At 38.0% G+C, this 16,316-nt stretch overlaps 1 protein-coding gene across 1 annotated transcript in view; it reads left to right on the top strand.

Moving 5' to 3' along the window:
* The window catches only part of DNAI3 (dynein axonemal intermediate chain 3), a 71,537-nt gene that overhangs the window by 23,503 nt on the left and 31,718 nt on the right, over nt 1-16,316 (top strand). Inside the window, exons 9-13 of the mRNA XM_047086037.1 lie at nt 182-306; nt 2,442-2,531; nt 4,544-4,630; nt 5,498-5,626; nt 9,172-9,245. Coding sequence (XP_046941993.1) covers nt 182-306; nt 2,442-2,531; nt 4,544-4,630; nt 5,498-5,626; nt 9,172-9,245 — 505 coding nt within the window. The remainder of the gene's footprint in view (nt 1-181; nt 307-2,441; nt 2,532-4,543; nt 4,631-5,497; nt 5,627-9,171; nt 9,246-16,316) is intronic.

The raw sequence follows: 16,316 nt of genomic DNA, 5'->3' as shown, positions 1-16,316 counted from the left end.
ACATGTGGCTACTGGCCACCGTATTACACAGTAGAGCTCAAAGAGACTCTTGGTCTCTTATTGAATATATTTGTTTCATCAAAGTGGAAATGAATAGTGACCATGTAGAGCAATAAAACCTACAAACACTTCTCCATGTACAGTTGCTGCAGGTTTTAACTTCTAATTGTGTCTCAATCAGGGCTAATAGCTGTGTCAGTGGCTGTAAGACTCTCCCTTGAAGACAGAGTCCACTTTTCTGGTAAATTATTGCTGCAGCCATCACTAATTCTTTTCTGGAGTTTCTCCGATCCCATACATCCTCAGGTAATTGAGGAGAGTTGCCCACATAGTCTAAAAATATCAAATACTATGTTCACGTTTATCTTTAGCAGTTTTAATTGCAAAGTACTTTATAGTTACTTAATATGGTAAGCCCTTATGAAGTTAGGCTTTCTTCGATTCAGAATTTGTCATCAATTTGAGCAAGACTAAAGTTTACAGTTTATTGAACAAATCAGTATGTTATTTTCAAAAAAGATTTTAAGAGGAACGTTAAACCATTCTTAAAAAGCAAACTCTTTTATGGGCTTCCTTTAAACACTATTTGTTCAAATGCAAATAAATGTTAATTTCACATGAATTTCCTCAGTTCTGAGGGTCACCAGTAGGTGATGGTAATGAGTACAGACACCTGTGTGGGAAACACAGGGGGGCGGGGCGGGGGTGGGGACCATGGCCCCAGAAAGCTTACAGCCCATCTGTGGGCACAGCGACTCTTCAGCTCTCTTGTTGCCAGGTGTTGAACTTGTCAAAGGAATCCAGATCAGAAATTTTGAGTGAAATCTCCCAACTTTTAAATAGTTCAACTAAAACCAAACCAAACGCACAAATCAACCCAAATAAGGCTGAGGCCTGGGTTTGCCCCACAGGGTTCTGTTTCCGTCATCTGGTCAAAAACAGTTTTATTTAGGGTGCTTTATAGTGTTAGATTAAGTTTTTTTTAATGTACTTAAATATAATATTTTGTTTCTATAAAGTATTATATAACTAAGTCTTTCCCTAATAAAACCTAGCCTTCCTCCCTTCCTTCTTCCCTAATTCATCTGAATTCAGGCAGTTTTACTATAATAGATTGGGGTACTTTAATTATTATAGACCTAGAGGTCAAAATAGCAGATCCCTGGTTCTTTCTTGTCAGCCTACTTACCACAAAAATGATGCCATTCTCTCACTGGGGTTTTCTAACATTTTCTAGTGGAGTAGAATTACTCACCAGTCCACAATGTGGAAGTGTGGCTGAACTTTCAGGCAAAAAGGAGGAAAGAAGGACCTTTTCCTCTATTTTAAAGACTAGCTTTTTAAAAAACAAGCAAATTATTTATTAAAGAAATAATACAAATGATTTCTTTTGTTTTGTTCTATCAAAACTATAGGAGAATTTTTTTTTTAATTTATTTTGGAAGTAGAGTTTTCTCTAGAATCCACAGAGTGTCAAATAAACAAAGATGATTAGCTCCAATTCCAGTCTGAAACCTTTAGCTCAGGGGTGGCAAACCAATGGCCTCTGGGCCCCTTCTTTCTTTTTTTTTAACTTTTTTATTAAAAATTTTTTTTAACGTTTATTCATTTTTGAGAGACAGAGACAGAGCATGAGCAGGGAAAGGGTAGAGAGAGGAAGACACAGAATCCAAAGCAGGCTCCAGGCTCTGAGCTGTCAGCACGGAGCCTGACATGGGGCCCGAACTCACGAACTGCAAGATCATGACCTGAGCAGAAGTTGGACACTCAACTGACTGAGCCACCCAGGCACCCCAGGGCCCCATATTTCTGATGGTTTTGTTTAAAGAAGAACAGTAACCATGCAAGGATTTTGCTTGGTGGTAACATATTAACACAGGTGCCAAAGAGATTTAATATACCTATTCCTTACAGGGCCTCCTTCTTACCCTCCAGGCACTTGAGTTTGTTCACCTTCTGTGTTTGGTATTATTTTAAAATTTGAACTATTATCAGTGGCCAACACCTTTATTTTTTCTCATTCAACGAATTTTCTTTTTGAGTGCTCACTCTGTGCCAGGCCAGCTAGACAGCGGGGAACAAAACAGACAAATATCTTGTCCTCACAGAGCTTACCTTCATACTTCTCAGAAACACTAAGCTTAGTCTTTTTGTTTATAAAAAAATTAAAACATCTCCCAGCAATGACCCATGGAAGGTGGAGGAAGGGGAGACCTGGGCCCCTTGAGAATATAGCTCTCTCATACACGTAGCCAACATGCACAATACAATTTAGCAAAAGCAGTTTCCCGTCCAGAGGTAGGATTCTGGGAATAGACTCTATGTCCACATTTCTTATAGATAGCTATAAAATTCAACTTTTGATTGTCTCAATATTATTTTCTCACTATGATCTTAATAGGTTTTCTCACTCTCTCTTGAATTTGGGGGGTTTACTTTAGTTAATGCTGGAGAGCCCAGATGACATCTTCTGCTTCAAGTTCTGTCCGAGTGACCCTAATATCATTGCTGGAGGCTGCATAAATGGGCAGGTATTTATGGATTTTTTCCCCAGCTATTTGTTAATTTAGATAATATTGGTAGGTTTTTTTTTTTTAAACATAAGGAGCCAATTTAGCAGAAGGAAAGCATGCCAATATTGTGCCAAGAACTGGGGTATACAGATGTGTTAGACATGGTATCAGGGCTCTCAGTGTCCCGGATAATCTACTTATAACTGTAACAAAATCGGGTCAAATCTGTTTGTATTGTTGGAATAGAACTGAACATTGTACAAGATTCCACAGAAGACCAAAAAACACAAGCTAATATTAATACCTCTTGGTTATGAGTCCTCTTCTAACATTTCCCTGGTGATAGCAGTCAGGCACTGGTCCAGAATTTGAACAGAAATTCACTGGAAAAACATATATTTATTACTGAACTGACATATATATAATTTGATACCATATTTGCTTTTTTCTTCTTTTCCTTTCTTTAAAAAATATTTTAATTTATTGTTTGAGAGAGAGGAGCGGGGAGAGGAGCAGAGAGAGAGGGGGACTGAGGATCTGGAGCGGGCTCCGTGCTGACAGCAGAGAGCCTGACGCAGGGCTCAAACTCACGAACCATAGGATCGTGACCTGAGCTGAAGTCCTACACTTAACTGACTGAGCCACCTAGGAGCCTCTCTTCTTTTCCTTTCAAGTTATCTAAGTTATACGAAATTTAGATCCTGTCTTCCAATTGCCTGTTTCTCTAATAAAGCAAAACAATAATCTTAAAGTTGTTTTATGATCATAATTTAAATTCACTGTGACCCAGTGAGTGTGACCATTAAGGGCATATGGTCTTCTGTTGTGTGGCTAGGAAAACTTCCTTGTGATTGAAAATTTAAATGTCTACAACATCCATGACCATTTATCCAAAACCAAAACAACCGGAAAATAAAATTTCCCCCTCAGTTTTGTTCAACAATAATTGGTGGTCGGAATGATGACCCATAGCCCTGTCAATCCTGAAATGCTTTCAGTTGCTCATTATGAAGGTGATACGACTTTGTTTAAGAATATTTTAGAAAAGGGGCGCCTGGCTGGCTCAGTCAGAAGAGTACTGGACTCCTGATCTCAGGATTCTGAGTTTGAGTCCCAGGTTGGGTGTAGAGATTATAGAGATTAAAGAAATAAATAAAAACTTTTTAAAAAGAGAATATTTTAGAAAAGCAAATGATGAAAATAAAATAACCCGCAATTCTGTAATCCTGACATTTTAACATTTTAGTGTGTTGAAATGACTTTTAATCATGGAAAATTATTCTAATTTAGTGTTGCACATTCCAGTTTATTCTCATTTTTCCAAAAATGATGAACCGTGTATACGCAAATTTGGAGTTGGCTAGAATATTCAATTAAGTAGAAATCATCATTTTCCAGCCTTTTTGGACAATCGGGTATCTGTGCTTCTGAAGAACAGGTAAAACATCTCTCCCCACAATTACAGCACTTTCCCAAAGACAGAGGAAGAAGTCTTCCCAAAGCAGAGGAAATTACATACCGTTCATCTTGGAGTTAAAAAAAAAAAAACTACTAGCCTTTATTAACACAAGCAGAAGCACCAAAATCAAAGTGCTAAAAATACTTAAAAAAATTTTTTTTTTCAACGTTTATTTATTTTTGGGACAGAGAGAGAGACAGAGCATGAACGGGGGAGGGGCAGAGAGAGAGGGAGACACAGAATCGGAAACAGGCTCCAGGCTCTGGGCCATCAGCCCAGAGCCCGACGCGGGGCTCGAACTCACGGACCGCGAGATCGTGACCTGGCTGAAGTCGGACGCTTAACCGACTGCGCCACCCAGGTGCCCCTAAAAATACTTTTTAGAGGAGAAAACATTCTTTTCCCTATTAAAAGTTGCTGACTTACTAAGGATAGAGGCTAAATTTGATTATCCTTCAGGGTCATTGATTTATCGGATTGTATGCCAATACCAATAGGTCTTAAAAAAATCTTAAAACCCAATTAGCTATTTCCTGGAAATATGTTGTAATAACATTTACTTCCGTTTTAGATTGTCCTGTGGGATATTACTGCACATGCAGATCGCATAGAAAACATCAAGACAGGAGGTAGCAGAAGCAAAAAAGCCACGCTCAAGGTTAGCTTTTTAGAACTTTTCCCTCACAAGTTTTTCCGATTCAGGAGTTCATCAAAAAGCACATAACAGAACTGCCAAGCTAAACGAAGTCTCAGCAGAGCGGGAGGAAAAAGTATTATTTCCCACGCCTTCACATCCGTTTGTGGACATGTTCTGAATCACCTTTATGTAGGCCCTTGTTTAAGAAGTCAGTAAAACAAGTCTCTTGGTCTATCTGAGGATGGTAGGTTATTTTTGTTGTCAAATAAAATAAAGGGACCAGGTGACTTGCCCACAATGATGTCATGGAGAGAGCACGGGACAGAAGGGCCATGCATCTAGGCTCCGGATGATAGTCGTGTGAGTTCAGACAGGCCCTCTCACCCCAGCAAGCATCGATTTTCTCATGTGTGAAACGAAGGGGTTACAGTCTTTCTGATAATAATATCCTGTGATTTTGCGAAGCTGTGGATGCTGCCACGAGGGTTGAGGAAAGATTCCTCGGCTCCTGACACAGTACGGACCCACCATATTGCACAGCTCTACCCCAGCTCTTCAGCCTGAGCAGCAACAGGCCTCTCACCAAGACACGGCGGGACGTGGCCTTCTGTGCGTGCACGAAACACTCCTTCGGAAATGGGGTCTCACTGATTCTGTAGGGGGTGGGTCAATAATTCTTGTTAAGTTTGAAAGCTTAAGATTAAGCTGAAGGGAAAGTACATAATCTTATTACCTTAATATAGGATATGCAGAAACACTAATTTATGTTTTTCTTTGAACTAGTATTTCTCCAAGTTAACTAGTTGTAGATGGAATAACTAGTAAAGTATGAATTCACTCATCAGCTCTGTGAAAGTAGCAGGTAACGTTCTCTTGACGTTTTTCCAGCCCATGTTTCTCCTTGAACCAGACAGTAATAAAGAAGCGATGTATATCAGACACTGCGCAGTCTCCTCGATAGAAAATGGTCATAAGAAAGTAATTACAGATATACACTGGCTGTCTGACACATTTGAGGTGAGTCTTGATGGTTTCATAGTTCTCTCCTGCTGGATTGTACATTCTCGGAAGATCTTCATTCAAAGATTTTATTCAAGTCAACAATTCATTTACATTTAAATCATGAAATAACCGGGAAGCAGGCGTCAAATGGTTGTGTCAGTGTTGCCTGGCCAATACCTGACTTGGAGATCAGAATAAGGCCAAAGTTTCAACTTCAATGGTTTATAAACCACTGAATGATGTAGATGGGGTCAACACTGATATACAATAGTGGAGAAGATAAGAGTTTGATACGTACAAATAGAGTGCAAATATTTTATACCCTTAGCCTTTGTGGGTTTAAAAGTCATGATTTCAGGGGCCTCTGGGTGGCTCAGTCAGTTGGGCATCCGAGTTCGGCTCAGGTCATGATCTCACCGTTTGTGAGTTCGAGCCCCTTGTCGGGCTCTTGTGCTGACAGCTTGGAGCCTGGAGCCTGCTTCGGATTCTGTCTCTGGCTCTCTGCGCCTCCCCTGCTCAAGCTCTGTCTGTCTGTCTCTCTCTCTCAAATATAAATAAACATTAAAAAAAATTTTTTTAATAAAAAAATAAGTGACGATTTCAGCTAGTTGGAGCAGGCGACTCTGAAGCGCTGTGACATATAATAATGTGCTATTTTGCCAAGGCACCTTTGAACTGGTGGGTGAGAACTGGTCATGCAGTGAGTGAGTCCAGCTGACTGCCCAGCATCCGCAGTGCAGTTTGGTTTCGTAGTTCTGTACCTGACTCACCAAGTCTGGTGTCAGTGAATTTGGAAACTGGTAAGCTCCCCAGATGTCTCCCTCGGAGACCCTGAGGGTCTCCCATGTACTTTCAGAATATCAAAGCATATGATGAGAAAGTAAAGTTATAAAAGGCAATTCGCCTTTCAATGTATTCAAATGGATTATGCAAACAAACAATACTTTTAAGACTCATAATGGACCAAAACAAACAGCCCAGATAGTTTCTATTACCTATAGAAGTTTAACATATGGTAATGGAAGGAACTCTCGGCCCCAACTTCATTTCAGCTCACACCATATACACAAATTAATTCAGATGATTATAAAGTTAAATAAAAATAGTAAATCACAGGAAAAATGTAATACATCAAAATAGAATATCATAGAATAGCATATTTCTAGATCGAGGACAGTTTTCTAAGCTAATTAATGTTGAAAGAAATTCAAAACATACACGTGTAAATTTCTAAATTAAAAAATAAAAAGCAAACAACAAAATGGAAAATATTGGTCTCAAATATGGTAAATACAAAATTTCCAGTAAATAAAATATATACTGTATACTATACAATATAACTATATACAATATACTGTATACTAACTGTATACAATTAGTAGATAAACACAAAAATCATTCAGGCTTTTTAATATCAAAGAAATTAATTATAAGGCAACAATAATATACTATTCTGGACCTATTTATTTTTCAATAAAAATTTAATAAGTAATAAATAATAAATAATAAATTTAATAAATAATAATACCCTGTGTTAAAAAGGATGCAATGGTGAGGGGCGCCTGGATGGCTCAGTCGGTTAAGCGTCCGACTTCAGCTCAGGTCATGATCTCACGGTTCATGAGTTTGAGCCCCGCATCGGGCTCTGTGCTGACAGCTCAGAGCCTGGAGCCTGTTTCTGATTCTGTGTCTCCCTCTCTCTCTCTGACCCTCCCCCATTCATGCTCTGTCTCTCTCTGTCTCAAAAATAAATAAACGTTGAAAAAAAAAATAAAAAAATAAAAAAAAAATTAAAAGGATACAATGGTGAAACCAGTAAACTCTAACATTGCTGGTTCCAACATAAAACTTTTGGAATACAATTAGTCAATGTGGTTCTTAAATCATCCAAATTTTCAACGTTTTGAACAGTAATTCAAATTGTGGGAATTCATATTCATAAGAAATAATCCAACTCAGGGGCGCCTGAGGGTGGCTCAGTCAGTTAAGTGTCCAACTTCGGCTCAGGTCATGATCTCATGGTTCGTGGGTTCCAGCCCCGCATCAGGCTCTGTGCTGACAGCTCCAAGCCTGGAGCCTTCTTCACATTCTGTGTCTCCCTCTCTCTTTGCCTCTCCCCCACTCATGCTCTGTCCCTCTCTCTCTCTCTCTCAAAAATAAACATTAAAAATATTTTTTTAAAAAAGAAATAATCCAACTCGTGCCTCAAGATACAAAATTATACGCACATCTTAACAAACTGTGTCAAAATGTATTCATGAAAAGAGACGGGAAAAGAATATAGTTAGAATTATATTTGATTTTAAAACCTACTTTCCAAATGTCTATAATATTATACTATGTTGTTGCTGTTTTTATTTATTTTTTTTATTTTTATTTTTTTTAAATTTTTTTTTTCAACGTTTATTTATTTTTGGGACAGAGAGAGACAGAGCATGAATGGGGGAGGGGCAGAGAGAGAGGGAGACACAGAACCGGAAACAGGCTCCAGGCTCTGAGCCATCAGCCCAGAGCCCGACGCGGGGCTCGAACTCACGGACCGCGAGATCGTGACCTGGCTGAAGTCGGACGCTTAACCGACTGCGCCACCCAGGCGCCCCTGTTGTTGCTGTTTTTAAAATCATTAAAACATAAAAGCCCAGGCAAGCACGCTTCTGGGCTCTCGCCCTGTACTTCATACCGCAGCGAAAGTTCAGCAGAGGGAGAGGCGCACAGACTCTGGGTTGCTTATCAGATCTGAGTAGAAGTTGGCAGCAGTTGGGAACCTGAGAGGGTTCAGACCGTGGGGGCCTCAGCCAGCTTTCCAGGGTCTAAATTCCTGTGCCGTCTACCGGCCGCAGCAATACAGCACCTGTCTCCCTCCTCCCACCCCTACTCTCACTGCTTATTTGCTGTTAGAGCCCCTGCCTTTGTTTACTTTTTGCTCATCAGGAAAGTAGGGAACCGGGGAAAGTCATGTTTCCCTATGGATTCAAGAGCAGCACTTTCATAGATTGCCACACAACCTTTCACCTCGTTTCAAAGCTAGCTGCTTGGAATTTGGGACCTTCTAGGACCCTGAGGAGCCATTAACTGTGCTAGGTGGCTGTGGGTATCTAATGTAACACTAAGTTTCTTCTCCACTGACCTTATCTGCTTAACAATCTCATAAAACCTCCTGTTTCATTCCACCATTAATAGTAAAAAACAAAAGAACCTACGATTCTAATTATAATGGATCATCAAATTATGATACACCATCTATATGTTATAAGACTATTAAAATGATTTATGAGTACATAGGAAAATGTTCAAATGATATCAACTGAAAAATCTAAGGACAGAAATTTTTACGCATGCTAATTAAAACTACGTAAAAATGTTTCTGTGAAAAAAGACTGGAAAAAATGTATGGCAGAATTATATTTTATTTTAAAATCTATTCTCCATATTTCTGTGACAGTGTTATATTGCTTTAATAAAAATTAAAACCTGAAATTATTTAAAAAGTAAAAAGCTATGAGAAAAGTCATTACTGTTCTAGGTACACGGAATTTACTTCTTATGTTTTTAAAAAACAGATTAACAGAATGGGTTCTGTCTTTGAGAATCGAAGTGGAATATGCTGTCAACTTGTCACATGTTCGGCTGATTGGTAGGTCTTTGTTAGTGTTCATGGGTCAATTCAACATGGGGGGGTGGGGGTGGGGAGGAAGGTTTCCCCACAGTTCTAGCAAGCAATGCTCTGGACACCAGCTGGGTGTCTTACAACTCAATTCACTTCTGACACTATCTGCCCGGATTCACAGGTTAAGGTTCAGTCCTACCTGACTGCTCTCTCCACCCCCCACCCTCGCCACCCCCTGTCACAAGCCCAGGTTGTTACCTGTACTTCTGACTGACTTGCTGTAGATTGGAAGTTCCCAAGATTCCCTCTTCAGGTTGGATTAATATGCTAGAGCAGGTCACAGAACTCAGAGAAACAATTTACTTACTAGATTACTGGCTTATTATAAAAGGATGTAATTCAGGAACAGTCAGATGGAAGAGATGCTTAGGGCAAGGTATGGGGAAAAAGCTAGGAGCTGCCATGCCCTCTCTGGTGCTCACTGTCCCCAGTCTCCATGTGTTCACCAACAGGAAACTCTGAAGCCTGTCCTCTTGGGGTTTTACGGAGGCATCATTACACAGATACCATTGATAGAATAATTGGCCATTGGTGACTGAACTCCCGCACCTCTCTCCGCCCCGGAAGTCAGGGGGTGAACTGAAAATTCCAACTCTCTAATTGCAAGGTTGCCTCCACTGGCAACCAGCCTCCATCCTTAGGTGTTTTCCAAAGGTCACCTCATTAACATAACAAAAGGCACCTTTACTACCCTCAAACATCTAGGAAATTCCAAGGGTTTTAGAAGCTCTCTGCTAGAATCCTGGAGGAAGATCAAATTTATGTATCTTACAATTCACAGTATCACAGTCTTATTTTAAACATTACCTAAAATGTTTTCATACTATATATCCTTTTTTTCCCTAGATGCTTCTAAAATCATTATCTTCTTCTGTTCCTTAAATAATCTTTATTGTAGCAATTAAACCTGATATAATAACAGGACAGAAGAGATTATTGCTGGTTGAAAAAATATTTTTATAGATACAAATATGTTGTAAAAAGAATTAACGAGGCTTCATGGTTGTTAATGTTGTATAACATTATCCATAGTTATGCTGCTTCTTTATATTCTCATATTTGTAAATTTACATTCAATTTTATCTCACAAAGATTACAACAGTTAATTGGGAAAGCTTCTTTTTGAAAGTGGAAAAGTTTTACGTTAAAAAAAATTTTTTTTTAATCTTTATTTATTTATTTATTTATTTTTTAAATGTTTATTTATTTTTGAGACAGAGAGAGACAGAGTGCAAGTGGGGGAGGGGCAGAGAGAGAGGGAGACACAGAATCTGAAACAGGCTCCAGGCTCCGAGCTGTCAGCACAGAGCCCGACGCGGGGCTCGAACCCACGGACTGGTGAGATCATGACCTGAGCCGAAGTCGGACGCTCAACCGACTGAGCCACCCAGGCGCCCCAATCTTTATTTATTTTTGAGAGAGAGAGAGAGACAGAGTGCAAGCAGGGGAGGAACAGAGAGAGAGGGAGACACAAAACCCCAAGTAAGCTCCAAGCTCTGAGCTGTCAGCACAGAGCTTGATGTGGGGCTCAAACCCATGAACCATGAGATCATGACCTGAGCTGATATTGGACGCTCAGCCAACTGAGCCACCCAGGCACCCCAGAAGTTTTACATTTTTATTGCATATTTATAAAAGTTTTTTTTTTAATAAACAATTTGATAACTATGCCGGAGAATGTTCATTTAAATAAAATCACATCTCCCAATTTCTGAAACTAAAAATTCACAATGAAATAGGAAATATGAAGAGTGATATTATTTATCTAGCATCCAAATACTGGCAAAACTTGTCCATTCCAAAAAGCTTTAACCCCAATAGAATAAATGACACTTTAAGGCATAGAAGTTGACAGCTATGCAGTGGAAGATGAAGGTATATGTAACATTAACAGCAGCCATGGGCAAAGGGTCAGGGAGACATGATTAATCCTATGGACACATATTGGGTAAGGTTCTGTGACTGCAGGCAAAAGAAATTGACTATGGCTAACTTAAGGGGATAAAATCAATTTATTGGAAGTTTATGTCAATACTAATAAGTTAACTATTTTTATATTTACAACTACCCTGAAAAATACTTATGGATAGAGAAAATGAGACTTTGAAGGCAAACACATTATCTACCAGTAACTCACTATACATATAGTGAGGTGTACATACACCAATATCCTATACTATATATAGGTAGTCAGTAATGATACTGCGGAATCAAAAAAAGAGCAGACTCAGGCCTCAGAAAAAACCCCATGGATTTGGGTAGCTGGAATGAATGCCTAGCTCCTTCCATCTGATTGTTCTAACTTGGCTTCTTTTCCATCAAATTCACCCCTTTGGCCAGGGAGGTAATGGTAGGGCACCTTGAGTGACAACTCCAACCTGACCGCATGCAATGGGGAAGGGCAGTTCCCCAAAGGACCATTAGAATGTTCCTGCTAAAAAGTAAAAGGGCATGGGGGTGGGGGGATTATTGCCCAAAAGGGCCACCAGTAGGATCATATGGAATATTTACACAACAATTAAAATTGTTATGATTTCATGGAGAAGTGTTTATGGTATGATATTGATTATAAACAACAAAATGCAAAGCTATACTGTTGTTCGGTAGCCTTGGAAAACATCTAGAAGCACTGAACAGACTTAAAATATTACACGTTTTATATTTAAGACACAGGTCCTTGATTGTTGGTTATAATGATGGCCCTTGAATTTGGAAATATTCTAGAAGAGTCTAGGAATAATTCCTTCAAAAGTTGTTTTTAAAAAGTTTATGCATTTAGAAAAGCTAACTTTTAGTTATTTGGAAAACTTACCAGTTCTAATCTTTATACTTCAGCCATGCCAAGGTCTTATAATATAGAATAAGAGAAAATAAGGTCCCAGGATGCCTGAGTGGCTCAGTCAGTTAAGCATCTGACTCTTGATTTCAGCTCAGGTCATGATCTTAGGATTCATGAGACCAAGTCCCAAGTTGGGTTCTGTGTTGACAGTACACAGCCTGCTTGGAACTCTGTCTCTCTCCTTCTCTCTGTCCCTTCCCTACTCACACTCACTCTCGCTCTCTCAAAATAAATAAATAAACTTTAAAAAAATAAAATAAGGTTCCATTAATAAAAAATATGGCTAAACAATGGGATATTACACAGCCACTAGAAAAAAATGAAATCTTGCCATTTGCAACAACATGGATGGATCTAGAAGGTGTAATGTTAAGTGAAATAAGTCAGTCAGAGAAAGCCAATTATCATATGATTTCACTCGTGTGGAATTTAAGAAACAAAACAAAGAAAAAAAGAGACAAACAAATAAACAAACAGACCAAAAAACCACTCTTAACTATAGAGAAAAACTGATGGTTACCAGAGCGGAGGAGGGAGAGGGGATGGATGAACTAGGTGAAGGGGATTAAGAACACACTGATCCTAGTGAGCCTTGAGTAATGTATAGAATTGTTGAATCACTACTTTGTACACATGAACCTAATATAACGCTGTATATTAATTATGTTGGAATTTAAAAAATAAATTAATAAAAGAAAAAGAATATGTGACTGATTCATGCAGAAAGTCCAACTGAAGTTACATGTATTTAGCAAAATCATTTCATGGATAATGCAAATTAATGCTATAAATGAGATTTAAGAAGATCTTTGTAATTTGGAAAAACAGTTTTAAAACAACTATAGTTATAGTTTAAAGCAGATTTTTTTGTGTCATTTGTGGTGTTCTCCAAGGATTTATATTTTGACAACATAAAAATGATTAATACTTTCATGAATTTTAACTGTTCATTATTAAGATGAATAAATGATTAATATTAAGTCACATAAATGAATATGTTTTGTTAGTCTTACTTGAATTACTATCTGTTTATCTAAATACTTTAACTTACACATCTAAATTCTTTAATAATGTCTTAAATTTATTAATCAGTTTCTTCATAACCTCAGTGATAGAAATCAGGGAGCTAATACAGAATATTCTTTGCCATCCTCAACACGTTTTCACATAATTAACACAAAGGCACTTTTATACTAAAATAGTGTACAAGTATCATTATAAATGTGTTACCAAGTTCATTACACTAAAAATAATACTTTATATATAATGTGTGGAACATTATAAAGAATTTTCGCATACATTATCTCATTTGATTTTTATAGTCAATCTGTAAGGAAGGAGAAAAAAGATGAGAAATAACCTTTATTGGATGCTTACTATGCACAAAGCACATTAAATCCAACATTGCCTGTGTAAATATACATATATTTATATGATATATTAATTTACATTATATATTATATGTTTATAATATATATTTATATATCATATCTCTTGTACATGACACCAAAAACATAAGCAATAAAAGAAAAAAGATAAATGGAAATTCACCAAAATTTTTGTGCTTCAAAAGGCACTATTGAAAAGTTAAAAAAGACAGCCCACAGAATGGAAGAACATATTTGCAAATCATATATCTGATTAGAAATTTCTATCCAGAATATGAAAAATTCTTACAACTCAACAACAAAAAGTCAAAAAACCCAATGTAAAAGTGAGCAGATTACCAATAGACATTTCTCCTCCCAAAATAGCAAATGGCCAATAAACACATGAAAAGGTGTTCAACATTACCTATGAGGGAAATGCAAATTAAAACCACAATGAGTCAGTTTGATCAAAAAGAAAAAGGAAATGACCCAAATAAATAAAATCAAGAATGAAAGAGGAGAGACCACAACCAACACAGCAGAAATAAAAACAATAATAAGAGAATATTATGAGCAATTATATGCCAATAAAATGGGCAATCTGGAAGAAATGGACAAATTCCTAGAAACATATACACTACCAAAATTGAAACAGGAAGAAATAGAAAATTTGAACAGACCCATAACCTATAAGGAAATTGAATTAGTAATCAAAAATCTCCCAAAAAACAAGAGTCCAGGGCCAGATGGCTTTCCAGACGAATTCTACCAAACATTTAAGGAAGAGTTAACACCTATTCTTTTGAAGCTGTTCCAAAAAATAGAAATGGAAGGAAAACTTCCAAACTCATTCTATGAAGCCAGTATTACCTTGATACCAAAATCAGACAGAGACCCCACTAAAAAGTAGAACTATAGACCAATATCCCTGATGAACATGGATGCAAAAATCCTCAACAAGATATTAGCCAACCGGATCCAACGATACATTAAAAAAACTATTCACCACGACCAAGTGGGATTTATACCTGGGATGCAGGGCTGGTTCAATATCTGCAAAACAATTAACGTGATGCATCACATCAATAAAAGAAAGGACAAGAACCATATGATCCTTTCAGTAGATGCAGAGAAAGCATTTGACAAAATACAGCATCCTTTCTTGATAAAAACCCTCAAGAAAGTAGGGATAGAAGGATCATACCTCGAGATCATAAAAGCCATATATGAATGACCCAATGCTAATATCATCCTCAATGGGGAAAAACTGAGAGATTTCCCCTAAGGTCAGGAACAAGACAGGGATGTCCACTCTCGCCACCGTTATTCAACATAGTATTGGAAGTCTTCGCCTCTGCACTCAGACAACACAAAGAAATAAAAGGCAAGAGGAGGTCAAACTTTCACTCCAAATTGGCCAGGAGGAGGTCAAACTTTCACTCTTCGCAGATGACATGATACTCTATATGGAAAACCCTAAAGATTCCACAAAAACACTGCTAGAACTGAATCATGAATTCAGCAAAGTTGCAGGATATAAAATCGATGTGCAGAAATTGGTTGCATTCCTATACACCAACAATGAAGCGACAGAAAGAGAAATCAAGGAATCGATCCCATTTACAGTTGCACAAAAAACCATAAAATACCTAGGAATAAATCCAACCAAAGAGGTAAAAAACCTATACACTGAAAACTATAGAAAGCTTATGAAAGAAATTGAAGAAGACACAAAAAAATGGAAAAAGATTCCATGCTGCTGGATAGGAAGAACAAATATTGTTAAAATGTCAATACTACCCGAGGCACTCTACACATTCAATGCAATCCCTATCAAAATAACACCAGCATTCTTCACAGAGCTAAAACAAATAATCCTAAAATTTGTATGGAACCAGAAAAGACCCCGAATAGCCAAAGCAATCTTGAAAAAGAAAACCAAAGCAGGAGGCATCACAATCCCAGACTTCAAGCTATACTGCAAAGCTGTAATCATCAAGACAGCATGGTACTGGCACAAGAACAGACACTCAGATCAATGGAACAGAATAGAGAACCCAGAAATGGACCCACAAATGTATGGCCAACTAATCTTTGACAAAGCAGGAAAGAATATCCAATGGAATAAAGACAGTCTCTTCAGCAAGTGGTGCTGGACAGCGACATGCAAAAGAATGAACCTGGACCACTTTCTTACACCATGCACAAAAATAAACTCAAAATGGATGAAAGACCTAAATGTAAGACAGGAAGCCATCAAAATCCTCAAGGAGAAAGCAGGCAAAAACCTCTTTTATCTTGGCCGCAGCAACTTCTTATTCAACACGTCTCCAGAGGCCAGGGAAACAAAAGCAAAAATGAAATACTGGGACCTCATCAAAATAAAAAGCTTCTGCACAGCGAAGGAAACAATCAGCAAAACTAAAAGGCAACGGACAGAAGGGGAGAAGATATTCGTAAACGACATATCAGATAAAGGGTTAGTATCTAAAATCTATAAAGAACTTATCAAACTCAACACCCAAAAAACAAATAATCCAGTGAAGAAATGGGCAAAAGACATGAATAGACACTTCTCCAAAGACATCCAGATGGCCAACTGACACATGAAAAAATGCTCAACTTCACTTATCATCAGGGAAATACAAATGAAAACCACAATAAGATACCACCTTACACCTGTCAGAATGGCTAACATGAACTACTCAGGCAACAACAGATGTTGGTGAGGATGCGGAGACAGAGGATCTCTTTTGCATTGTTGGTGGGAATGCAAGCTGGTGCAGCCACTGTGGAAAATAGTATGGAGGTTCCTCAAAAAACTAAAAA

Source organism: Lynx rufus, unplaced genomic scaffold (assembly GCF_022079265.1).
Source record: "Lynx rufus isolate CCGP_SWC_20201006 ecotype Redwood Valley unplaced genomic scaffold, mLynRuf1.p SCAF_2, whole genome shotgun sequence".
Classification (NCBI taxonomy): domain Eukaryota; kingdom Metazoa; phylum Chordata; class Mammalia; order Carnivora; family Felidae; genus Lynx; species Lynx rufus.
This window is presented reverse-complemented; position numbering and strand designations above follow the sequence as displayed.